The sequence below is a fragment of the Saimiri boliviensis genome, chromosome 16 (genome assembly GCF_048565385.1).
Source record: "Saimiri boliviensis isolate mSaiBol1 chromosome 16, mSaiBol1.pri, whole genome shotgun sequence".
Classification (NCBI taxonomy): Eukaryota; Metazoa; Chordata; class Mammalia; order Primates; family Cebidae; genus Saimiri; species Saimiri boliviensis.
Window position 1 is genome coordinate 83,341,872 of NC_133464.1, and position 27,416 is coordinate 83,369,287.

Sequence of the window (27,416 nt, forward strand, 5' to 3'; positions counted from 1 at the left end):
CTGCTGTTTACTGCTTAGGTGACTGTGTTAGGGTGCTTTTGGCTGTAAGTAAATGAATACCTGACTGAATATGGTGCCAGATCTTGCAAAGCAGGAGAGGTGGGTGGATTTTCCTCAGTAGCCCCCGTCTCCTTTTATCAGGGAAGAGAAGCTCTCTCAGAAGGCCCCCAGCCAACTTTCCCTAACATCTGATTGTTTGAAAATCCAGACAGTTGGCTACTCCTACCTGAAAAGGAGGCAGAGAATGCAGATCCTAGTATTTTTGATCTCTTGAGGGAAAGGGGTGTTGCAAGTAAGAAAGGTGGGGAGGAATGGCAGACCAACAGTGTCTGCCAAAAAGTATGTGAGTTTCGAGCTTTGCACCCATATAAAATGGGTATATAGTATCAGTCATCATGTAGGGTTTTTGTGAATCTTAGATGACAGAAAGTATGAAAAGCATCTGTGCCTAAAAATAGTAGTGAGAGTAAATCATAGCTGCTCATACTATTTTTCTAAGCAGTAGAATCAAGATTAGAGGTCAGTTATGCCTCCCAGTCCAGAGAGTCATGTTGCTCTCTGACACACCCTTGTACTGCGCATACTGTGCTCTTCTCTTTCTCTCTTTGATTGTACTCTTCTGATTTCCCCAAGAAGGCTAACCAGTTGATATGTGATTGTGTATCACCATTAAGGAAATTCACTTGAGATACTGGTCTTGGAGAAGTTGTATTCCCTAGAGGTGCTAGATCCCTTCTCCATCCAGTGTTTGCCCAAGAATTGCCAGGAATTTTACCTAGCAGTACCTTCTGAAATAATTAGTCATATTATCCTCCACTTCGTCTACCCCTCCTTTGTCCACCTGCTTCAATATTTTCTCTATTATCCATCTCCTAGAGATATGAATTAAGGCTTCCCATATAGCTATTCCTTAAGCTGCTAGGAATTTAGTTTGAAGGACAGCAAAAAGATATCTGTGTCATTCTCCACTCTCCTGTTGTCTTTTAAATGCTTTCATATGAGTACATTCCCTTGTGTTTCCCCTAAATGAAGTTTGTTTAGTATACTAGAGCCGTTTGTTTAGTATACTAGAGCCGTAGATAAGAACATTTTAGATCCAGAAGGGGCCTTACCAAACTTTTATCATTTTTCTCATTTTACAGTTAAGTTTTCAAGATGACATAACTAGTTAGTGGTAGAATCAGTTTTCTTCATCATTTTCTTCCTGCAAATACTTTTGGGTCTTTTTTTTTTTTTTTGAGACGAAATTTTGCTCTTGTTGCCCAGGCTAGAGTGCAATGGTGCGATCTTGGCTCACTGCAACCTCTGCCTCCTGGGTTCAAGCAATTCTCCTGCCTCAGTCTCCCAAGTAGCTGAGATTACAGGCATGCACCACTATGCCTGGCTAATTTTGTAATTTTATTGGAGATGAGGACCACCCTGTTGGTCTGGGTAGTCTCAAACTCCTGACCTCAGGTGATCCGCCTGCCTCAGCCTCCCAAAGTGCTGTGATTACAGGTGCGAGCCACTGCACCCAGCCACTTGTGGGTCTTTATAATTAGAATGAGAACAGTGATATACAGGTTGAGTATCCCCAATCCAATTGAGCACTGACATGATAGTCAAAGGAAATGGAGTATTTCAGATTGCAGATTTTTTGATTAGGGATGTCAATTGATAAGTAAAACACAGATATAGCAAAATCTTTAAAAATCCAATATTTGAAATACTTCTAGTCTCAAACATTTTGGATAAGGGGTTCTCAACTTATAATATTACAGTTAGCTTTTTGTTCCTTATTCTCTGTTTAAATATGATTATTAGATCATTTTGAATAACTTATCACAGGCCCATCAGTGTAAGTGACAGTGGTGCTAAATCTTCAACATAAGTATGGGCTGTGTGTGTGTGTATGTTAATTATTTGTTTTTGATGTAGTTTTAATTTCCATTGACAACTGCTTCTCTCATTATTCTCTTTCAAGCTTTTCTTGATTATATACATTTAATCTTGCGGGTGAACTATAAATTTAATATGTATAATTAATATTAAAATGTGCTATTATAATTATATATGTATATTATGTAATCATCCCTCATTCTACTACAAAAAAACCAAAGCAGTTTGGAATTTTAAAACTGAAATTTATGTTGAATTTTTAGATTAATTTGGGATTAATGGGTCTCTTGCCATGATTTGGAGCCTATGATCTTTTGTTCTCCAGAAAAGTTTTCTATAAATACTTTAATATAAGTGGTATTAAGAAAAAGTAGACATTTTTATTAGCAAACAAAATATTATTGGTAGTAGGTGAGAATGATAAACATATGTTCAAAATACCATCCAGTATTGAGTTTATAGTAGGACTTTTTACTCATTCATTTAGTAAACTCTTATTGTAATAAAGGAGGTATCAGAGATGGCATCCATATTTCTGGCTTGGGGATTCACATTTTAAAAATTAAAGTTGCATTGTATGATAGATAATATTTGTAAGCTTTTTGATTTGAGGAGGGCAATTATAATGTTCCAGGTGTTGTGTTAGGTGCTGGAGATGTAATGTTGATCAACTGAGCGCTAGACTTGCTTCTTATGAAGTGCCCACTATCTAGCTGGAGAAACAGACATTCACCACATGACAAATTACTCATGTAGTGAATGCTGTTGTCACAGGATTTTTTGGGTATTGCTTAGCCAGCTGGAAACCTCTGTGGCTAGCAATGCCTCTGGTTGAGTTTTGCTTGTACCTGCTCTATTTGTTCCACTCACTTGGCCTGGCAGACTATGCTTGTCTTGTGCTACCAGCCCAGATCCCATGCCTTCCAAGGGCTTGCCAGGTGTGGAGCAGCGATGGGTGTGTGAGCAAGCAAGCCCAGGGTCTGGTTACTGTGCACAGCTAGGCATGCTGGCTGCTGCAGTGGGGTGGACAGCTCCAGGTGTTGGCACAAGTGCTGGCTCCATGTGAAGCTGTGGCTGGACCAGATGTACTGCAAGCAGCTTCCGCTATGGGCACCAGTGTCTGGACAAGGGGAACATGGTGGCACCCTGGAGCTCAGAGATATCAGGAACTGCAGAGCCCCAATGAGGGAGTTACAACATGTAACAGCCCTGGTTTGGAGAACCCCAAGGTCTGGGCTACCAGAAGGACTGCAGCTCTACTCTCCTTCTCATCACGCACAACATGGGGCAGCAGGGAGCATGTTTCTGGGGGGCATGTTTTAGCCTGTTAAGTTACAGCTCTTTTGGTTCCACCACCCTGCTCTGGCCAGTGGCTCTTGGGCTGGCCTGGCCCTGCTGCTGTTTCCTGTTGCATGGATGGCCACCCAGTGCCAACAGAGGGCAGGAGGGCTATAGTGTTACAATCCCTTTAGCTCCCACCTGTAGCTGGCAAGCTGGTCAGAGAAGTCTTATAGCTCCTTTTGCTCTTGCTGTTTGCCAAGTCCTGAGTTCTTGTCCCACATCCATGAACAATGAGGTTATGTGGACAACTGGAAGATGAGCAAGGCAGAGAAGAGCTTTGTTGAGCAATGGAACAACTCTCAGCTCTTCAGCAGAGAGGAGACCCAAAGTGGGTAGCTTCTACCCACAGGCAGGTAGTCCTGATGAATTTCAGGGTGGCAAAGTCTGGGGATTTTATGGGCTCAGAATGGAGGAAGTGATATTGGTCCATGGACCTCCATTGGCTGGCCTGGAAAAAGTACCATCTGGTTGGCCAAAAGGCATCAAGGAAGTTCTCTGGGTGGCAGACTCCACCTGGAACTGGCAGCCCAGTCCCCAGGCTTCAGGCCATCCCTTGCTTCAAAGTGGGGTTTTACTGAGGACCCTCTCCTTCCCACCTAGAAACCTGCCTCCTGCTGCCATCAACATGCTGACCATGGTACCCAGGCTGTCTGTCCTGGGGGGTGCCCTTAGCTCCATACCATGCCACCCCCAGCCCCTTGGTCTCCCTCCTTTGCTTGTTGGCACCCAAAGTTTCAGCCTCAGAAGCAGTTTCTTGAGGGGCCAAGGCAGCCAGGGGCTGGTGTGTCAATGCCACCCTGAGCACATGCACACCCAACCAGATCACGACAGCTCCTGGGCTTGGCAATTGGGACATGTCCACAACTTTGCTCCACCACAGAATGGGTGATAGGAGTTAAGGGGTGCTAGGGAGTGGGGGCAGGTACTTCTGAACCTGCAGGGGCAGGAGATTTCCCAGACCCCCAAGAGTGCAAGGATACCCAGGTCCAGAGCCATGGCTGGGCGGCTGTAGCTGTGCCTGGGAGTGTGAGCTCCTTCCCTGCCAACTGGTGTGGGGCTTCCACTGGAATCACCTGGTCCCACGTCTTGTTGGCTCTGCGGAGTGCCCAGCCCTGGCTGTGCCTCCTCAGCTGCAGCTGGCTTCCTCACAATAGCCACTCTGGACAGGCTGCTGCTGCCATCACTGTGAAGGAAAAGTATAGGTTGATCTGCAATAAGAAAGGGAAGGAGGCCTAACTTACTTGGGAAGGGTTGTGGGGCATGGTAGGCTACACTTTTGGTGATATTACGAGTTTTAAGCAAAGGCTAGAAATGTGTCTAGAAGTTCTTAGATGAAGAGGTGGAGCTATAGTATCCCAGTTAGTGGGAGCATCTGACCATGTGTAAAGGAGCTTGGTGCATTTGAGGAGCCAAAAGAAGGCTGTTGTCACCAGAACATAGTCAGTGATCGGGGGAGGGACTTGAAATGACTAGCTTGCCTTTCTTTTTTTAGTCTACTTTTCAGTGTTCACTACAGTGTTGTAGAAAATGGATTAGAGGGTCAAGGATAGATACGGAGAGAGCATTTAGGAGGCTCTTTATAATAGTTCAGGTGAGAAACAGTGGGGACATTGCAACTGGGGATGAGACAGTAGAGATGGAGAGAAGTGGATAGGTTACAGAAACATGTAGGAGATGCAGTTCCCAGGGTCTGATAATGTATTGAGTATGTGGAGTGATGGAGAAAGGATCAGAGTGACACCCGTATTCCTGATTTGGGCATTCAGTCATTTAAAAACTTGAAGTGTGAGTGAGTAGTATGTAACATTTGCAACTTTTTTTGAGGAGGACATTCCTTAACACTAAACACATTCTAGAAGAGAATATTTAGTGCTTTCCGTGTTGATGACCTGGATATTTTTTCATGCTGTAGATATTACACCACCATATTGCCTCAGTAGAGAAACTTGCTTTGACTACTTCTGGATGCCCACTTGTGATTCAGTGCAAGAACTTCAGAATTGTGCATTTCATTGTTCCCAGAGAAAGAGATTGCCATGATATTTACAACTCCTTGCTACAACTGTCAAAACAAGGTATTGTTCTTAGAGACCAAAGCTTACATGCTCAATTTGAGATGGGTTATCTAAGATACTTTATTTAATGTTTTATTATTGTTATTATACACTTTTTTACTCTGACAGTCAAGTTCTTCTGTACTTTGTCTCCCCAAAATTGGCCTGAAAGTGATTAGAAACTATTGATCTGATATAACAATGGTGTAAAGAAGCGGTAAGGTAAGGAAAAAGTAAAGCATTTATAGTAGAGACTTAAAAAACCAGATTCATCTTAATGGTTTAAATCTATTGATAGCAAGTAGCACAACATATTTTTTTTAAGTGGGTATTTAAGTGGGTATTTCACAATCAAAGAGAATGACTTGGAAGTTGATATTACAAAATGAAAATTTTAAGAGAGGTCATGGTCTTTCGGTAGAAATGGGACTAAAATATTCAATAGATTTGAATGGGAGATATGGAAGATGAGCAGAGAAACGAGAAAGGGTGAATTCTATTTTAGTAGAAGTAAGGTTGAGAGGGATATCAGTGCTAAAGCAGAATCTTATCACTGCTTATTCCCTGTGAATCTTGTGACTTCCTTCCCCTAACATAACTTGAATTATATGTTGTACTGGATTTTGGTTGAGCAGTCTGGATTGCTGCCTGCAAGAGCAGTCCAGAGCGGATCTTTGTTCATTCTTCCCTCTGAGGACATAAGCCTATAACATCCTATTGTCTCACGCCAGAGGTTATTGTAAAGATGATGCAGTGACTCCCAGGCTTATCATTGTTTAGAAGGAAGTGCCCCCAGAGCTCTGTGCAACAGTTGCCATTTTTGGTCCACACTGTCCTATAGGGATGGATAATGCAATTTCATATTCTGTATGCCATCTCTAGCTTCTCATTATAACATTAGTCTATTTTACATCTCATTTGGGAAAGTGGTTAGTAGGAAGTGTGTATTAGTATCTTTACAATTTTACTTTTAAGGAAAAAATGCAATAGAGTATTTAACACATAAGTCTTAACTATTATCTTTACTCTTGCTGATGACATAAACCCAATCTCAGATTGATATGTGTCTTTTTAGGTATACTCATTTGCATATAGAACGTCAAATGTATTCAAATACTAGCCATCTCTTTGAAGACTGTAAAGAGAAAATGAAGGAAAAAACTGAATTTATTTGGAGTGTATTAGTCTTATAAATTGCACTTAACATTTAAAATTTTGTATTCTATAGCAAAATACGAAGATCTCTATGCATTTTCTTATAATCCCAAACAAAATGATTCAGAACGACTACAAGGCTGGCAGCTCATTGACCTTGCCGAGGAATATAAGAGGATGGGAGTGCCAAATTCACACTGGGAGTTGTCTGATGCCAACCGAGAATACAAGGTACCTTAACAACATTTTGGAGAAATTCAGAAAATGTTAGTACCAGAGGGTCAGAGAGTGTCAGAGTACCAAGTTGTCTATGTACTGAAATGTGCTGTTCTTGTATTTAATAAGGTTTAAAGGTTTTTCAAGGTGGTTTTGAACTAAGAGTAGAATGGTTATGTTTTGTTTGATATTTACAGATTTGTGAAACTTATCCCAGAGAACTTTATGTTCCCTGGACAACAAGCAAACCAATAATTGTTGGTAGTTCCAAGTTCCGGAGCAAGGGAAGATTCCCAGTTCTTTCCTACTATCATCAAGATAAGAAGGTAGGATGCTTTTCTTTTGATTTTAGAAATAAAGTATAACTCCTCTTCAGATTTAAGTATCTAAAAGAACACTTTTTTTTTTTTTTTTTTGAGGCAAGGTCTTGCTCTTTTGCTGAGGCTGGAGTGCAATGGCACGATCTCAGCTCACTGCAACCTCTACCTTCCGGGTCAAGCAATTCTTGTGCCTCAGCCTCCTGAGTACCTGACCCTACAGGCACGTACCACCATGCCGACTAATTTTTGTTTTTAGTAGAAGTGGGGTTTTGCCACATTGGCCAGGCTGGTCTCAAACTCCTGACCTCAAGTGATCAGCCTGCCTTAGCCTCCCAAAGCACTGGGATTAGAGGTGTGAAGCACTGTGCCTGGATCAAGAACACTATTTTACATTAAAAGATTGTTGGCTGGGCATGGTGGCTCACACCTATAATCCCAGTACTTTGGGAGGCTGAGGTGGACAGAGAGATCGGGACCATTTTGGCCAACATGGTGAAACCCTGTCTCTACTAAAAATACAAAAATTAGCTGGGCATGGTGGCACACACCTGTAGTTCCAGCTACTCAGGAGACTGAGGCAGGAGAATCACTTGAACCTGGGAGGCGGAGATTGCAGTGGGCCAAGATCACATCACTGCACTCAAGCTTGGCAACAGAGCGAGACTTCATCTCAAAAAAATAAAATAAAAAAGATTGCTAATGGAGAAGCACTGGCTTTTTGTTTAAATACATTTTTACAAATTTAAAACAAAACTACTCAAATATAGAAGTTTTCATACTTCTTGTCGTCTTTTCTTGACCCTCCCTTCCTTCCAGCAGTGACTTGAAAATAGTAGAATTAGTTAACAGACGTGATTCTCTTCCTTTCCTGTGGTTCTTTCGATTCTGTTTGTATTTGGGAAAACTAGGTCATTTTGATAAGACAACCACTGAGACAAGGGAGAGAACCAAGGGCATTTCAGGGTCCCATTTTAATAGTAAGCTTACATCAAAAGGATTTTGTAACATGAAGCAGTGTAGGAGACATCTTTATAGTGAGATGCTGTAATAAGGGTTGCTTATTATAGTAAAACTTACCTTTGTAGCCTATTAATAGAAGGCCAGGAGGCACTATATGTTAAATGCTTAATGTGGATATCTTCCTAACTTTGTAAGGTGGCTTTGCTAACTACCTGAAACTTTCAAGTGGGGAAATTGAAGTTCAAAGAGGGTAATCACTTCCCCTGCATCTCACAGCAAATAAGTTGAGGAATTCTGTGCCATTTCTGACTCCCAATCCTTTGTGACCTTATTTTTTTTTTAATCTGAGAAATTTTAGAATCTTCTTTTCCCCCAGTGTTCTGAAATTTATTTTTCTTTCTTTCTTTTTTTTTTTTTTTTGAGATGAAGTTTCTCTTGTTGCCCAGGCTAGAGTGCAATGGTGCAATCTCGGCTCACTGCGTCCTCTGCCTCCTGGCTTCAGCGATTCTCCTGCCTCAGCCTCCTGTGTAGCTGGGACTACAAGCGCCCGCCACCATGCCCAGCTAATTTTTGTATTTTTAGTAGAGATGGGGTTTCACCATGTTGGCCCAGGCTGGTCTCGAACTCCAGGTCTCAAGTGATCCACTTGCTTCAGCCTCCCAAAGTGCTGGGATTATAGTCATGAGCCACTGCACCTGGCCTGTTCTGAAATTTCACAGTAATGTGCCTTGGTATGTCTTTTTAAATCTCATCCAGAAACTCAGGTCTCAGTTTTGGAAATTTCCTTCTGTATTTCTTTGGTAATTTCCTCTCTTTTATAAATTTTCTTTGCACTTTTTATTTATTAGTTGACAATTGGGCTTTGTAGAATAAACCTATACTTTTTTAAAAAAAATTTTCTCGGCTGGGTGCGGTGGCTCAAGCCTGTAATCCCAGCCCTTTGGGAGGCCGAGGCGAGTGGATCACGAGGTCAAGAGGTCGAGACCATCCTGGTCAACGAGGTGAAACCCCGTCTCTACTAAAAATACAAAAAATTAGCTGGGCATGGTGGCATGTGCCTGTAATCCCAGCTACTCAGGAGGCTGAGGCAGGAGAATTGCCTGAACCCAGGAGGCGGAGGTTGTGGTGAGCCGAGATCACGCCATTGCACTCCAGCCTGGGTAACAAGAGCAAAACTCCATCTCAAAAAAAAAAAAAAAAAATTCCCCTCTATATCATATTTTTGTATTTTCTGGACGATTTCCTCAATCTTATCTCCATTCTCTGTCTTAGATCCTTTTTTGCTGTAGTGTTTTTAATATCTGAGAGCTTTTCCTATTTTCTGAAATTTTTAAAGATTGTTTTTTATTCTTGGATGTGATGTTTTAGTTCTTCGAGGATGTTAAAAATTTTTAAAAAAAATTCTCATGCTTCTCACTTTAGTTATCTTTTTGCTCAGAGTTCCATTTTTTTTGTTTATTTAGTGTTTTTGTCTTTACTGTCTTTAAAATACCTGTTTCTTGGGTGACTTCTCATACTTAAGCTGTTCTGAAGTTTGTGTACAGAAGTGGTTTGTATCTTGGTATTCTTTCTTTTTTTTTTTTTTTTTTTTTTTTTGAGACAGGGTCTCGTTTTGTTGCCCAGGCTGGAGCTCACTGGCGCTATTTCAGCTCACTGCAACCTCCACCTCCCAGGTTCAAGAGATTCTCATTCCTCAGCCTCCTGAGTAGCTGGGATCAAAGGCATGTGCCACCACACCCAGCTAATTTTTGTATTTTTAGTAGAGATGGGGTCTTGCCATGTTGTCTGGAACTCCTGACCTCAAGTGATCCACACACCTTGGCCTCCCAAAGTGCTAGGATTACAGGTGTGAGCCACCATTCTTGGCTTTGGGATTCTTTCTGTTGCATAAATTGGTTTCCTTAAAGAAGAAACCTCTAATTTTGGTCCCAATATATATAGTAAGTCTATTATTCAAGTGTGAGAAGAGTGGTGGCAGGATCCCACATTTTGTTATGTAGACTTTACTTAATTCTCCTAGTTTTTGTGAGTATAGGGCTTCACCCCTGCCCACAACTGTGTCTTTTGTCTATAGAGTCTTCAGGTTCATCCTCATCATAGAATAAACTTTGTCTTCAAGATAAGGGAGAATCTGGTAGTCTTAGCTAGTCCTTTTATAGGCATTCAACCAGTTCTCCTTCTTTCAGTTTTATTCCTGCTCAGGTCTTCAGAGGTTTTGTGCCTTTTGGAATTTTGCTGCACAAAATACCTTGGTTCTTACTGACTTAAGGGAGTTAACAGCTTTCTTTGTCCTGTAAAATTGGTTATCACTTGCTAGTCAGCTGTCACCTCCCCAAATCTTATTGACATCTCTATTGTTGCCTTTTTTCCCACTCTCTTTGTCCCTGTTGTTTTATACATTTTAACTTTCTTTATTAGAACTTCACTTGGATTTTGGGAAGGAGGCAAAGGGGTAAGGGTTCAGACAGAAGTTTCTAATCTACTTTTCACAACTAAATCACAGAGACGTTAAATGGTTATGGCCTCTCTTGACATAGCCATATGTGTAAACATTGTTTATTGGAAAGTTGGGCTGAAAACAGTTATTCAGTGAACAACTTAACAAGTCAGAAAGTAGGTATGAAAAGAATTTAATAAGGCAATGCTTATTTTCTGCTATTTTATCAAATTTTCATGGTTTTGTTTTTTGTGTGAATTTAAAATATGCAGATATGCAAATTTGTATATATTTTTGTTTTCCATTGGAGAAAAAGTATATGGATTTAAATCCTTTAAATTTTCTTTAGGACTTTAAACAACTGTAGGCTGGTCATGATGGTTTATGCCTGTAATCCCAGCATGGTGGAACGCTGAGGTGGGCAGATCGCTTGAGCCCAAGAGTTGACAACCAGCCTGGGCAACATGGCACCATCTCAACAAAAAATACAAAAATTACTCAAGTTGTGTACCTGTAGTCCCAGTTACTCTGGAGGCTGAGTTGGACGGATTGCTTGAGCCCAGGAGGTCAAGGATGCAGTGAGCCGTGATTGCGCCACCGCACTCCAGTCTGGGCAGCAGAACAAGACCTTGTCTCAAAAACAAACAAAAAACAGTAAATATTGAATCCAAACACTCACTACTTATAGATATTCTTACTCTATTCAATTGACTATCTTTTAATCCAAATTTGAAGCCCACTTTTCTCATTTTATATTAAGATTGCTGATTTCTAATTAGAGATCTTAAAGCCTTTAGAAAGTAAAAGTTTCAATGTTGCTACTTAAAAACTCTTGTTCTATTTTTATTGACTAATCTTTTACTTGAACTTCAGCTGGAAGTATCCTATAATCTAAATGGAGCACAGAATGCAGATATCTTAGCAGTAGGTTACTTAACAGAGAATTGACTGGGTTTTATTTCTTAGGACCCAGGTTTTCTTCATCAAACTAGATAAGAAGGTATTTAGTTTTCTTATGACAAGAGAATATTGGGAAACTTAGGTAATATCAAGATATTGAAATAATATTTAATTCAAAGATCTTAACGTTACTGCCTCTTAATTGTCATATCTGATTTGAACACTTCTGGCTTTTTTTCTTCTAAGCATTTTTAAAGACATGTTTTAGAGATCTTTGCATAATCTGTTTTCTGTCCTTTTAAAAATAGGCTGCCATTTGTCGATGTAGTCAACCACTCTCTGGATTCAGTGCCAGGTGCATGGAGGATGAACATTTGCTTCAAGCCATTAGTAAAGCCAATCCAGTCAATCGCTATATGTATGTCGTGGATACCAGGCCAAAAGTATGTATCTTGAATACAGCACAGTCTGCTAGTTTAATTGTCTTTAGTACTTAATAAGAGTTAGTAAACTTGCCTGTATTAAAAATATCTGAATCGTAGTTTTAAATTAACTAAGGCTAATGATACTAAGGAAATCAATCCTTTATTTAAAGGATACCAATTTGGAAGACCAATTTCTGACTAACTCATGGTGATTTCTTATGTCTTCTGATATTTATATAAATTCAGGAAAGCTGAATTTTATCTTGAGAACTCTTGATAGTGTATGTCTTATATTATTGTGAAGAAATAATAAATTGTGTGTTGTGGAAAAGAAATTCTTCTTCGTTGTTGTTTTTTTTTTTTTTAAAGACAGAGTTGTTCTCTGTCTCCCTGGAGTGCAGTGGCATGATCTTGGCTTACTACAACCTCTGCCTCCCCAGTTCAAGCAAGTCTCCTGCCTCAGCCTCCTGAGTAGCTGGTATTACAGCCACGTACCACCACTCCTGGCTAATTTTTTGTATTTTTAGTAGAGATGGGGTTTCACCATGTTGGCCAGGCTGGTCTTGAACTCCAGGCCTCAAGTGATCTGCCCACTTCAGTTGGCCTCCCAAAGTGCTGGGATTACAAGCGTAAAATACCATGCCCAGCCTGAATTATTATTCTTATTTTTTGCAGAATTTTCAATTGGCAAAACATTTTTATGCTAAAATAATGGATTTTAGCTTGAAATATTCAAGAAAATAAGGAAAACAGATACTTAGGAAACATAGAACTAGAGAATTATAAATAGTGAACAGGAATTTGGGTTATCTTAGGTGTCTGTGCTATGGGGCTAAATTTTTATCATTGGGACAAATGTCAGAGTCCCTTCTTTTTATTAACATAGTTAAACAACCAATTCATATAGGATTCTGGAAACTAAAGTAATTAAAATCCTCAGTGGTAACAGTGAACATTGCTTTTAATTTTTGTTATAGCATCGCATGCAGAGCTGGTGGGCTACCCAAAAGGACATTGGCAGAATTATAGTGAGGATTTCTTCAAAAACCCGGAATGATGAGAGAATAAGAGAAAGCAATGAGAAAAAGCGAGTGAGCAATATAGAACACAAGCGGTTTTTAGGCAGCTTTGTAAAAGGAATGGTCACTACTTTAGAAGTGATTCTCATCATTATGCAATTTCACAAAAGATAATTTAGAAAACAGAAGAAGAGATTAATTTGAATAAATTAAGAATTATTTGGCTGGACATGGTGGCTCACACTTGTAATCCCAGCACTTTGGGAGGCTGAGGTGAGTGGATCACCTGAGGTCAGGAGTTCAAGACTAGCCTGGCCAACATAGTGAAACCCTGTCTCTACTAAAAATACAAAAAATTGGCTGGGTGCGGTGGCAGGTACCTCTAATCCCAGCTACTTGGGAGGCTGAGGCAGGGGAATTGCTTGAACCCGGGAGGCAGAGGTTACAGTGGGCCGAGATCATGCCATTGCACTCCAGACTGGGTGATAGAGCAAAACTCTGTCTCAAAAAAAAATAATAATAAAAATATAAAATTCAGAATTATTTAAAAATAGAAATGGATAACTTGATAATCTTTTATTTGTTTTATTTTATTTTATTTTAAGATGGAGTCTCTTTCTGTTGCCCAAGCCCTAGTACAGTCGTGTGATCTTGGCTCACTGCAACCTCCACCTCCCGGTTTCAAGCAGTTCTTCTGCCTCAGCCTCCTGAGTAGCTGGGACTACAGGCACATGCCACCATGCCCAGCTAATTTTTTGTATTTTTAGTAGGGACAGGGTTTCACCGTGTTAGCCAGGATGGTCCTGATCTCCTGACCTTGTGATCTGCCCACCTTAGCCTCCCAAAGTGCTGGGATTACCTGCGTGAGCTACAATGCCTGGTTGATGATCTTTTATTGTATTAAAAATAAAAGACTTTATTAGGAGTTAAGAGTGTTGGTGATGTCTCTTATAAAAAAAATTCTAGAACGCTTTTTCATTAATATTAAGTATAGAAGGTGATTGTAATATGAGACTTTTTGAAGATGACGTCTGACACAGTGAGTTGTTCTTCAGACCTCATAGCTTTCATTTGCATAATTATCTTCTACACAGAAAATATATCATTCTTTGATTGTTTTACTAGTTAAAGGTAAATCAAGTAGTAATAACATGGAAGCATTTTTTAACATCTAACTATGGATTTTACTTTAGGTGCTGAATAACTAACTAGTCAGTAGGATACAGTTTAACTGCTTGTTACCAAACTGAGGTCCAATCTACAAAATGAAGAGTTCCTTTTTTTTTTTTTTTTTTTTTTTTTCATTTTTACATTATTTTCTTTTGAACTTGGTTGCTAGAAGAGCTCCTTTTCTTCTAATTTAGGGTCTGTTTTATCCACGTTCATAAGAATGTTTAATAAATTATATTAACATTCTATATGAAATCCTAGCCTGGAAGAATTAATCATGCCAAATCCTAAGGGGACCGCTGACAACATTTTGATCTAATAGCTAAAGACCATGGGACTATGAGCAATCTGTTTTTTCCCTGGAGACCAGTTTATTTTTGGCCCAGTTCTTGGAGGTGTATCAGGATAGCTGATTACATGCCATATTACATGGTATATGGGCCTCCAGTAATCTCTCATATAGAAGACCTGGAGTAATCTGAAGCATATTTTAGATCTGATTTTCAGGTCCCTGAGGCTTTCAGAATGATCAGTGCTCTAGGCTTGATCTGAAGTAAATCTCATAGGTAGAGAAGTCCCCCAGCCAGCTCTGCTCAACTGAATCATTTAGAAATTAGATAGGAGACATTTCTTTCTAATTTTAAAATATTACAAACATATGAAAAACTGACTAAAAACATAAATGAATTGGCTTCATGAACTTACGGGAACTTCTTGTCTATACCTTTTAATTAACAATCATATTTACTTTATTATATCCTTCATTACTATTTAATAATGTGGTATTTTTACTTATCAAAAGGTGGTAGCTTATTCAGTTTTGATGAGTTCTTTTAAACTCTCCGCTAGCTAAAATACTGCTTATTTAGTATTTTCATCACATTTTGGTAAATTAAAAGAGAAAAGTAATTTGTCTCTAAATTTCTATAACTTTTAATTTTAGCTGAATGCAATGGCCAACAGAGCAGCTGGAAAAGGTTATGAAAATGAAGACAACTATTCCAGTATTAGATTTCAGTTTGTTGGAATTGAAAATATTCATGTCATGAGGTCCAGCCTTCAGAAATTATTGGAAGGTATATTATTGCTTACTTTTTTAGGCACCTTTGTCCAAAAGAAATCTAATGCTAGTCACATGTAATTTAGAATTTTCCAGTGGTCACATTTAAAAAAGTAAAAAGAAACAGGTGAAATTAATTTTAATAATATCCTTAATATATTAAAAACATTATTTTAAAATGTAATCAATGTAAAAAAATTCGTAATGAGATATTTTTCTTTTCATCAAGTTTTAGAAGTCAAGTGTCTGTTTTGCACTTATAGTACATCGGAGTTTGGACAAGCCATATTTCAAATGTTTAGTAGCCATATTTTGTTATGGCTACTGTATTAGTACAATTCTAATGGTTTTGCAAAAAATGGTTATTAGATATTCTTGAGTAGTCAGTATAGTTAATATTAATTTATGGTAATGTTCATTTAAATATTCCATTTATAGTATGGAATTTAGGAAATTAAAATTAAGATTATTTTTAGTTAGATGCTTGTGCTACAATGTTTTTAAAGAGATTGGAGCATTTTTGTAAGCACAGGAATAATAGAAAAATATATCCAAAAATCAGTTATTGAGCTTTTAATAGCATCTTTTCATGTATAAAGAGTCTTGGCTAATTATTTTGTCTTCTTCTTTCTTAATTTGCTTATCTAGAGAGATCTTGAAAAAATACAGATTTTAGCCATATTCTAACTGAAATATTTTTATCACTCTTTTAGTCAATAGCACTAAAGGGCTTTCTGTCAATGATTTCTACTCTGGTTTGGAGAGCTCAGGATGGCTTCGCCATATCAAAGCTGTTATGGATGCTGCAATCTTCTTAGCCAAAGTAACACTTTATCTTTCATATTTGGTCTTGGGGTTTGTAATGGTGGAAAGAGTAGATTTGTTCTGTTGGGGACTGGTATCTACTCATCAGATAACTTTTATTATTTTTTACCTCTTTAATAAGCTTCACTTTATTTTGAGCCTTAAAAGTACCATGTGGCACTTCATGTGGAGACTTAAAAAAATGTTCCCAAATACTTTAGAACAACATTTTTGCCTTTATTTTGTGTTTGTTTGCTTGTGTTCTTGTTGTTATATTTTGTTGTATATTTTGGAAATTATGCTGTGTAATTATCATTGCAGGCATAGCACTTCTTTGTAACACAATACCTGCTAGTGTGGTTTTCAAGTAGAACTTACTGGTTTACCTAAAAGTACGCTAGAATCTAAGTATGTGATCTTTCTTTTCAGGCAATAATGGTTGAAAATGCAAGTGTGCTGGTACATTGTTCTGATGGTTGGGATAGGACTTCCCAGGTTTGTTCCCTGGGTTCTCTTTTATTGGATTCCTACTACAGGACAATCAAAGGATTCATGGTAAGGATTTATTTGGTTAAGACTGATGGTTCTTAAGTAGGAGTAATTTCCTGTCCCTCCAGAGGACATTTGGCAATGTTGGAGACAATTTTGCGCTAAAGGAAATGATGAGACTGGCATCCATGGTAGTGGCCAGGGATATTGCTAACCTAAACATATTATAATACACAAAGTTTTTGCTGGGGAGCCAGCCAGAAGTCAAGTGTGTATTTTACACTTATAGTACATCTGAGTTTGGACAAGCCATATTTCAAATGTTTAGTAGCATAGCTACTGTATTAGACAATACAGCAAAGAATTATCTGGCCCATAATGTCAGCACTGTTAAGGCTGAGAAACCTTGAGTTAGACTCATTTCCGTTTGTGCTAACGCTGACAATAAACTTTAGATTTAAAGAATTTTTCTTCCTAAATGTTCCAATGGAAATATTCAGTATTTTCAGTATTTAGATTTTTATCTAAAAAATGTAAATAAAGTAATAAAACAAGGCGCAAATAAGAGTACTTAAAATTAAATTATAAAGGAAACCTTCTATTTAAAACACCTGCATTTGTAAGTGTAATAACATGTTAGGCATGTTTTATGTCTGAAGATTAAATTTCTAGTTCAATAGATTTTCTCCTTTGTGAAGGTAAAGCCGTAGCTCCTGTTTTTGTTTCTTTGCTTTTAAAGGTATGATCAGATTTTTATTTGCTTGCTTTTAAACATGTGATCAGATTATATGTTTTCAAAATTTACAACTTGACTTGTGATAAATTAAATGAAGAGATGTTAGAAAATTTTCATTAGTTTAGAATTATTAAATACAGTGCTGTCTTAAAGCAAGGGAAGAATGAAAATCACCAGTCCTTTTTCAGCACCACTATTTCATGCTGCTAACATACTGACTCTGGGACAGGCCAAGTGGGAGTGCTGCTATTAAGAAACTAATGCTCAGCTTACCTTGAGAGTATAAGATCAGGAATATTTTCGTTGACATGTTTGGCTTTAATTATTTGTTAGACACCCGAATGAAATCGTAATAAATGACCAAGGATGATGTGAGAGCTTCCTGGGCAATAGGAACAGTGTGAACTAAAGCATAACCTCTTTGGGTGACTGCAGGTAATATGTGATGCATGGAGTTCAGAGTGAGTATTAGAGTGGATGCAGAGGACCAGAGTGAGGTCAGGGCCTGAGGAAGCGAAGGCTGGAATGGGGCTTTCTCCTCTTTGGATAATGGAATCTATTAAAGAGCTTTAAACAAGCACACAGTAACTTTATTGGATGTGCTTTAAAAAAAAAAAAATGTCTTGATGCCTCGAAGGCCAAAGGGAGTGGGAATGGAGGCTAGGAGGTCAGTATAGACACTGTTACTATTATTGTTACTGTTACTGTTAACACTGATAACTTACCAGACAAAAGAGTTTTTAGTTTTACGAAACTAAAGCAGTAACACACAAGTAAAGTGGGAGGTGATGGGTTCCAGGGATACTTAGAAAATAGAGTCAGTAAGAATTGGTCACGGGCAGGGCATGGTGGCTCACGCCTGTAATCCCAGCAGTTTGGGAGGCCAAGACGGGTGGATCACAAGGTCAAGAGTTCGAGACCATCCTGGCCAGCATGGTGAAACCCTATCTCTACTAAAAAATACAAAAATTAGTTGGGCATGGTGGCGAATGCCTGTAATCCCAGCTACTCAGGAGGCTGAGATAGGAGAATTACTCAGGAGGCTGAGATAGGAGAATTGCCCAGGAGGTGGAGGTTGCAATGAGCTGAGATTGTGCCACTGCACTCCAGCCTGGTGACAGAGTGAGACTCTGTCTCAAAAAAAGAAAAAAAAAAAAAAAGAATTGGTCATGGATTGGATGTAGGATAGAAGAGAGGAGTCTTCCTCTAGGATGATTTCCAAGCTTCTGTATTAGGTGCCAGGATGGGTGGTGCTGCTCTCTGGCTCTTCACTGAGATGAGCCGAGGAATACATTTAGTTAGAAAAATATTGAGTTATCTTTTAAACATGGTTGTGTAGAAGAATGGCAGAAAGACCGGAATAAAACCTGTGGCTCCAGCCAAAAGATCACTTGCCCAAGGTCACACAAAGTGATGAAGCCAGGATTGGAGATTGCCTGGGCTCCGGTGACTGCATCCTCAGCCATATCAGTGCATGGCCTACTGGCAAAAGCAGAGGCTTGAGACAAAATCAGAGAAGCTAAAACTGGCAGTTTTGACACTATGAAAAAAAATGTGCTTGGTGACAACATAATGATGTGATAAAGTATACTAAATACTACGAGTATGTGTTTAGGTTAGACTGAAAAAGTTGGATATCTGTTTTTGGTGTTAACATCTATTCTCTTGAATGGATTGAGTTTATCTTAAAAGTATGGAAAAGATAAAGTCAATCCATTCAAGAGGATAGATGTTAGCACTTGGATTTGAACATGAACTCAAGTAAGATGATTTGATTAAAATCATTGGTCTTTTTATTATTAGTTTTCTTTTCTTCAAAAATGTGGTATATAAATAATGTACAAGTAAGCCAAAAGGTTTGAAGTACCCACCTCAGTCTATCACCTAGAGTTAACTTTTGTTAGCAGTTTTGGTTTATATTTTTCCAGCCTTTTTCCTATGGTATATCATCTTCATACATACAAAAACTTAAATGTAATACTGCTTTATAACATGTACTTTTCACTTAAAATGTAGTAAATCCAACGTAAATAATTTAAGTCACACAACTGTTTCTTTTTATGCATTTTACTCTTCTTTAACCTCACCTTGAATCAATGTTTTGGCAATTTTTGCCTGTGATTTTTTTGTGCTGTTTTGTTTATAAGTTAAAAGTGTACAGTAAATACTGTCTTTAAACTAATAAGACTTAATCTAGTCTAAACAATAATTGAAAGTAGTCAGAAAGTGAATTTTACTTTTTCTCATTAAGGTTTTAATAGAAAAGGACTGGATCTCTTTTGGACATAAATTTTCAGAGAGGTGAGTCACAGTTATGCAATCATATATTTTATAAATTTAGTAAACTAAGTTTAGAATGCCAGAATGTTTCTGTTCTTTATGAACTCACATATGTAATGGGAGGCAGGAGTGTCATGGTGGTTTTGTACTGTATTTTACATGAAGACATTTTATTTTTTTTCTGTAATTTCTTTCAATTCTAGTACCCTTGTTAATTTTCATGGCTATTTCTTACCTTCCTTTTTGGCTGCGTTATATTTAGAGACGGTAACAGATCCTTTAAAGCTGTGGTTTAAAAGCTCATAAATGATTTCAATAAAAATTACGGGTTTTTGTGCTAATGTAACAGTGCTTTAGGAATATTTTTGTATGTTTAACAATACCTGAACAATGGACTTCTTTTAGAGATATTTTTAAAAGCTTGTACTTTCTGTGGGGTTAGGTGTGGCCATTTGGATGGTGACCCAAAGGAAGTCTCACCAGTGTTTACTCAGTTCTTGGAATGTGTGTGGCATTTGACCGAACAGTTTCCACAAGCCTTTGAATTCAATGAAGCATTTCTTCTTCAGATCCATGAACATATTCATTCATGCCAGTTTGGAAACTTCCTTGGAAATTGTCAGAAGGAAAGAGAAGAGCTCAAGTAAGATGATTCAGGGGTCTCCTTTCCCGCACTAGTTGGCCGAGGTCTAACCGAAATCATGGGTGAAACTTAATATAATAGCTTGACAATTTGAAACTTTATTGTAAAGAGTTTATAATAGTTTATAGTCCTGAAGCTCCTGAAGCTGAGTACCCTTCTAATATTCCCCAACCTTCCAGGTAGTAGTAAAATCACATTATAAAATGTGTTTTGAAGTGTAGCATACTTACAGAAAAGTACATACAGCGTAAATGTGAAGCTCCGTAAGTCTTACCAAACTCACACATGTATGTAATGAGCATCCAGAATATGAACTGTTGCCAGCACCCTGGAAAGTCCCCTCATGCTTCTTTTAATCTGCTTGTGTATGTTTTAGAACAGAGAAATCTTTACACCATTTAATTTCACAGAATGTATTGGTTGCTAGTTTTAAATTATGAAATATTTTAAACTGTTGGTTTGCTTTAAGGTAAGATGGAGTCTTACAGTTCTTCTCACATTTCTAAACAGACAGGTCTTTGGGGAAAATAAATCTACCGATGTTGGCTGCAGCATGTCTGTCCTTGCGCAGGGTCTCAGGAAAGCTCTGAGACACTACTTGACCCTGGTTCATGTTATTTCCTGACCAGTGTTTGGGGATGGGGGTTTTTGCCTAAACTTTGATACAAGGGAGATCTCTGGAGTAGGTCTTAGAGGTCCTGTGTATATTTTTAGGTTGGGCTTCTGAGTTTGGATTTCTTAAAGTAGGCAATCAAGGGAACTTAACAGACTTTTGAACATCCAAGGGAAGCTAAGCGTTAGGGAATCAAAATCTGGTAGTATTTGAAGATAGCCACATGTTCACACTCCCAACAGAGTTAACAGCAGAACTGAGAGCATGTGGAAAATTCTAAAGATGTGTAAAGGGAATAAAAAGTGAATAGAGTATGGCAGAGATGAACAAATCAAAGAAGATTGAGACTTCAGCTCTGTGCTACAGTAATTCAAAATAGCTTATTATAATTTGGAGCACAGTGGTGACTCTTCCTAGAGTACAGAGCTATTTTAGGAAAAACCATTCTTAATTAGTGCCAAACATTCTCAAAAATGGGAAGATGGAAATAAAAGTAGGTATTTCCTAGCAGTTTTTCTCTAAGACACACCTGTGGGTCACCTTAGGAGTCATGGAAAAATGAGAAGATTTTCCACTTTCCCCCGGGATACCTATATTATGTTTACATGGTAAATGTCCAGGTTAAATCATTCTTACCTTTGCCCAGCTACACTTAGATTTGCAAAATAATTGACTTTTTAAACTCTTGCATAACAACCTGATTTTGCCCATTTCCCTTTTTGTACCCACTCACACTTACTTGTGTTCCTGCCCTGTGATACTTGCCCCTACTGCCCAGATACGGGGTTAAGAGGAGAAGTCCAGGCAGAAAGATACATTACTGTCTTGTTCTATGTGTATGTTTGTGGTAGAACAGAGACCAAGTTTTTGAAATCATGTGAGTTGAGAGGAAACCCTTAAAATATATGGTTTTGAGAGAAGATGGTATATACCGTGTTGTATTCAAGAAATATGGCTTTATTACCTAATTATGAATGAAAAAAGATAATAGAGGGAGTACAGAATTTTGAGACAAGGTTAGACTGTGAATAGAAGAAAAAACTAAAATTTAAATCTGCTTTGAAGCCATTGCCTGATTTATAAAAATGAATATTATGATTACTACTTTGCATCTATAGGAAAGATCTCTGTGTTTTTCTCATTACATTAAGGTTGAGGGAGAAGACTTATTCCCTGTGGCCATTTCTTTTGGAAGACCAAAAGAAGTACTTAAATCCTCTCTACAGTTCCAAATCTCATAGATTTATAGTTTTGGAGCCGAATACAGTATCTTTCAATTTTAAGTAAGTTGACATCATTGAATTATTTATATTTGATTTTTCTTAAACACAATTTATTGAAACTTTTTCTTGTTGTCATAAAGGTTTTGGAGGAACATGTACCACCAATTTGATCGAACACTGCATCCTAGGCAGTCTGTATTTAATATAATTATGAATATGAATGAGCAAAATAAACAGTTAGAGAAAGATATTAAAGACCTAGAATCTGTAAGTATTCTGAAGTATCTAATTAATGTATTTCCTTGGAATATGAAATTAGTTTACGATTAAACCAATACTTGTATTGTTGGTGTAAATCAGCACATAAAAAAACTTCTGAAGTAAATATAGTTGCTTCAAAATTAGGTCAGCCCTACTTTGATTGAATATGCTAGTTTGAATCATTTTCTTTATATTTTAAAATAGATTAAAATACTGGAAGTATATAGCATAATGTAGAGATAAACACAATAAATATCTATGTACCCACCAGCTAGCTTTTGTGGGATTTTAACATTGACTATATGCGCTCAGGTCGTTCTTGTTCTTGTTTTAAGAAATAAAACAGAGATCGATTTGAAGACCCTCTATACTTACCCAGTCTTCATCCACGTATTTTGAGGTGGGCAGATTTCACTGTGCTGAATTTGGTCTGAGTCCTTCTTGGGCATATTATTACATTTTTATTACATATGTTTGTATCCACAATTTGTAATACCGTTTCTCTTGACTTAAAATATTTTTGTTATGTACTGAAAAAATAACAAATACTATCTATAAATGTTTGTATGAGGTTTAAAGGGAAACAACGTATATGCCCATTTACCCTTCACTCTGCTTGAAAAACTGATGTTTTAAAACTGTGTAATAGTTACCATACTGTTTATGTGCTTCACTTTGCTCAACATTAACATTTATCCGTGTTGATACATGTAGCTTTAAATCATCTGTTGTATTAGTAACTACTGTATAACTTTCAATTATATGAATATATCACAGTCTATCCATTTAGCTGTGGATGCATATTTAAATTGTTTTCAGTTTTGGATTTCCATGATTCCAAATGAAGTTAAATGACTTTTTCATATTTGTTGGTCATTTGGTTTTCCTTTTCTGTGAATGGCCTATTCAAACCTTTGCTCATTTTTCTGTTGTCATATTTGCCTTTTTCTTATTGATTTGTAGGAGTTGTTTATGTGCCAGGCAGGAATTCTTTGTTAGTTAAATATATTATAAATGGCTTTGTCCAGTCTATTCTGTCTTTTCCACTTTATTATTTATGGTATGCTATATATAGATGTTTTGAATTTTCATGTCAAATTGATGAGTCTTTGTTTTTCGCTTTTTGTGTGTGTCTTGTTTAACAAATCCCTCTCTACCCTAAGACTTTCCTATAATCTTTTTTCTGCCGTCATATATAAGCAAAAAGGATCAGTAAGTACATATGTATTTTTAAAATCCTAGACAGTCATAACAGTAAAACTGTCTTATTTACCTCTCAGGCAGGAGTATCTCTTAGTCATCTTTTAGACAAGGAAGTAATGACTGCTTAAGCATATTGTAGAAGGATATGGTCAAGAGTGGCAAGTCCAAGATGATTGGTAATACAGGAAGGTTATCGGGACGGTCTAAGAACTTGGAAAGCATGATATCCTGCCGCAGGACACTTTAAAAATCTTCTGTTAAAAAATTAAAGTTCTGTTGTGTTCCAAAGTCTGTTATTTTTACCTAACAAACCACTATAGGAAAACCATGTAAGAAAAACTCTTTATAGTCAGTGAGCCCTTTAGCTTCATAAGTAATTGTTTGTTGTGTTTTCAGTGTGAATATTTCATATACATTGTGGGTAATATATGTTGGTTTCAAGTGTGGAAGCCTAGTGATCGTCTGCAGTCAAGTCTGGCTGGAGTGTTTGTTTAATAAATATAAAAACTAACCATTTTCCACAGCAAAAAAATAGTACACAATTAGAATTTTCAAGCATGTCATATGCATTAGATGTTTTTAATTTTTTGAGATTTAGTTTTGCATTATACATACAGAGAACATATTTTGCAAAAGCATGTTTTCTTTTTTCATGTAACATATTGTGATATATGCAATTAGTAAATTTTTTTTCTAATTTTTGTTTGTTCTAGAAAATTAAACAACGCAAAAATAAGCAAACAGATGACATCCTCACCAAGGAATTGTTACATTCAGTTCATCCTGAATCACCTACTTTCAAAACTTCCCTGTGTTTTAAAGAGCAGACTCTGCTACCCGTGAATGATTCTCTTCGAACTATAGAGGGCAGCAGCCCGGCAGATAATCGTTACAGTGAATATGCAGAAGAGTTTTCTAAATCAGAACCTGCTGTGGTCAACTTAGAGTATGGTGTGGCAAGAATGACTTGTTAGACTCAGTTTTTTCTGCAATGAGAGGATTATTGCGAGGATGGTCTCTAAGCATTACCAAAAGGAATTTGTCTAATAAATATTTTAGGGCTTAACAGTATGCTAATAGTTGAAGGAAGGATAGTAACTGTCCTTGTGAGAGAAATAAGGCATTTTAATTGCACTTACAGCAAGGAGTAACATTCTGTTCTGTAAGAAATGAGTGGTATTTGATGTATTTACTCAAAACATAATTTGCACTGTACACTAGTGAATTGATATTTCTGTATGATTTATGTTCATTCAGCCAAACATCAATAGCCTTCCTTAAGTATAATTTAACTTCAAGACAACAAAACTTGACAACATAGTTTCTTAATAATTTATATGGCATGTACTTTCAGTTATGTAGCTTTGTAACTATGTGTATTTACATAGTTTGCCTTTTAGTGATATTTAATGTTGAAGTGCCATGAAAAATATTTCTAAGAAAGCCTTAAATTCCCAGTGGATTCTTTACCCTTAAGTTTTATAGCCTACAACAAGATTTTTTGTTTTGTTTTTCTTTTGGTCAGCCTTGTTTTGTTTGTAAAGAATTGCACTGTCGTTACTGCTGGGGTTGCATGCTACAATACTTCTATATGAACAGTTGTAGAAGTACACTTTTCACATTTAGCTTGCCCCACTTTTGTATTCAAAATAAATGAAACTGAAGGTTTATTTTGATCATAATTTGTTTAGTGCCACATTTGATGGTTTGTTATTTACAGCTTATTGATTTCTTGAATATGTATAAGCACATTTGATTGTCTTTTATATATGGATTACTGCATTCCATTGATTCTTATTTTGTGGTTGGCTTTATTTCTTTCATAACTATGTAAGTTTAAAGAACTAAAGCTCTAAAACTGTTCTTAGAAACAATGATAGTACATGTATATGTAAATTTTTAAACTGCCTTATTGCTCGATGAGTTGCTGTTCCTGGAGTATCTAACTTTCAGTTTACCCAAAAACTTTTGGGTAAATAAAAAAGGGAAGTACAGATAGTTTAGATTTTGCATGGTTGCATGAATTTTGAAGTCATTTCTATGTGGAACATTATTTTTCTTCTTGTTAAATATAGAAGAGAAAAGAAAAAGAGATTCTAGTACAGAGTTATTATTTAACAAAAGCAACTTAAACTCTGGGAAGGATTTCATTTTGCCATGTTTTATTTACTGTTTATGTAATAGTACATATCTTAAATTACCAAAAAACTAAGCAAAACAAAATGTAAAAACCCCAAAACTATCACTTGGAATTAGCAGTATCATCCAACTGGCTTTAAAATGAAAAATTTAAATAACATGGTGGCATGAGGTACAATTCAAGTATTAGGAAATTTGCAAAGGGTTGCTTGTGCTGCTTTCTGTTACACCTCTATTATATTTGTTTTGAACATAAACATCTTTTTCAGACAAAAAAAAAAAAGCTTTATTGTATAAGAACTTATCAAATCCTGTTTATTATTCCAGTGCTTTTCTGTAATACATTATGTAATTAAAGTATTCCTTTTTCAACAGTAACAGAAATACACTATAAAATACAGTATGTGATTAACCAATCCTACTTCCATATTTAAGCACTGGGAACGGACACTTAATCTCTGTGACTACAAAGGGAAGTTTTTGTGCCTTGGTGTTCCAGTCACCGATTGTGGTTTTAGAATCCTCTGTGGCTGACTTCTTGTATTCAACTCTGGTTTATTATCTTAATCTTCAACTTTAGACATGTATTTGTGTGTTTAATATGCTCACAGATGGACTGAGAAATCAGTTACATCGTAAGTGACCTACAGGGTATGTGTTGGCAAAAGCAAATTGTGTATACGTCTTATAAAGTTGGATTTATGTTCGGTGTATTTGGAAATGTATAGCATGTAAATTATTTCATATATTATTTAAAGGTAACTAAATGTTCACATCTTTGAATGTTTTTCTTCTGGATAAAGCAGATGGAATCAAGCTGTAGTTGTTGTTTTCTCTTCTCACCTGGGCAAGTAGACTTGCCCATTACATTAACATAACAGCATAAGGTTTGAGGAGTTTATTTTCCAAAAATTTATTGATAAATAATACCTGTTTCATTACAAGGCTCATCAGATGTAGGTAATAAAGTCATTAAGTTTTCCTTTTGTTCCTGTCACTTGCTCATGTTACAATCAGTATTTTGTCGTGACCTCGCCAACTTGATGGAAGGCAGGGTCCAGTGAGTACAACAAGGTGAAATGTCTCTCCAAAGGCAGATCTGGATGTAACTATGAGGAAGAAAATGACCGGCTGGAAAAAGGATAATTTTATTGAGGGTGTCTTGAAAAGGTCGTCTAGGCTAGCAGTAGCTCAGGTAATCTTGAGTAAATAAAGATGAAGGGAACTCTTGTTTTTCAAACAACTTCAATTTATTTGGTAGGGTAGCAGAGCAGGGAGATGGTGTCAAGCCTGTTGTGAAAAAAATTTTGCAGAAGGTCAGCTTGAAAATACTGAAAAATTTCCAGTTGACATGCTAAGTTGGATTAAATGCTGATCATCTACAAAAGTGTACAATTGGTGCAAAAGTAATTGCGCCTCTTGCCACTGAAAGTGATGTCCAAAACTGCAATTACTTTTGCACCAACCTAATACAGCAGTTGGACTTTTATTAGTGACATTGATTGATCTTCTTCAGTCATTTCAGATTTCAGTTATTTTGCTGGCTTTTCCATGTAGAATTCCAAGTGAGATTAACACCCTGATTAATTAAAAGAAAATTTGGAGCCTGTTTAAGGAACTTATATCTAGAAGAAAGCTGGAATCTAGAATAATTATCTCAAAAAAGAGTATATATATACCATTGTACTTGATATAAGAAAATACAAACATGAAACCCTGACATTTTAATCAACAGTACTTGTGCTACTCTAGTTATTTCTAGGAAAGTAAAATATCCATTTAAATGGCAACTTTTGTAAAATCGTGGCCTGCGTAACTGAAAGGAACTTTTGAGAAGCTAGTAGTAGACTCTATAGCCCTGGTGTTCAGTTTCTGATTCAGGAGATACGGTTTGGGACGCTGGAGTTAATACCATTTGCATACCAATAAATTTGTTTGCATTTAGCAATGTTTTGGAGATTGTGATGCAAATGGTTAGGGAATCACACTTTGAGAAACACTGCTGTCAACCACCTGTCATGGTCAGTAAACACCTCTTTTGTTCTTAAAGGGATACAGAATGACTCTTTTTTATTTTTATTTTTTTGAGA

At 37.1% G+C, this 27,416-nt stretch overlaps 1 protein-coding gene across 3 annotated transcripts in view; it reads left to right on the forward strand.

Moving 5' to 3' along the window:
- Positions 1–26,142, forward strand: part of MTMR6 (myotubularin related protein 6) — a 39,760-nt gene extending 13,618 nt beyond the window's left edge. For 2 of the 3 annotated variants that reach the window (XM_003919742.4, XM_074387920.1), the window contains exons 3-14: positions 5,132–5,294; positions 6,502–6,659; positions 6,842–6,970; positions 11,570–11,704; positions 14,819–14,951; positions 15,649–15,758; positions 16,169–16,294; positions 19,216–19,265; positions 19,687–19,887; positions 21,652–21,783; positions 21,864–21,990; positions 23,901–26,142. In XM_003919742.4, the coding sequence (XP_003919791.3) occupies positions 5,132–5,294; positions 6,502–6,659; positions 6,842–6,970; positions 11,570–11,704; positions 14,819–14,951; positions 15,649–15,758; positions 16,169–16,294; positions 19,216–19,265; positions 19,687–19,887; positions 21,652–21,783; positions 21,864–21,990; positions 23,901–24,161 (1,725 nt within the window). In that variant the 3' untranslated portion in view covers positions 24,162–26,142. Of the gene's footprint in view, positions 1–5,131; positions 5,295–6,501; positions 6,660–6,841; positions 6,971–11,569; positions 11,705–12,663; positions 12,778–14,818; positions 14,952–15,648; positions 15,759–16,168; positions 16,295–19,215; positions 19,266–19,686; positions 19,888–21,651; positions 21,784–21,863; positions 21,991–23,900 lie in introns of all 3 variants that reach the window. The other variant, XM_010334347.3, reaches the window with a different exon arrangement.
- Positions 26,143–27,416: the final 1,274 nt, after the last annotated feature.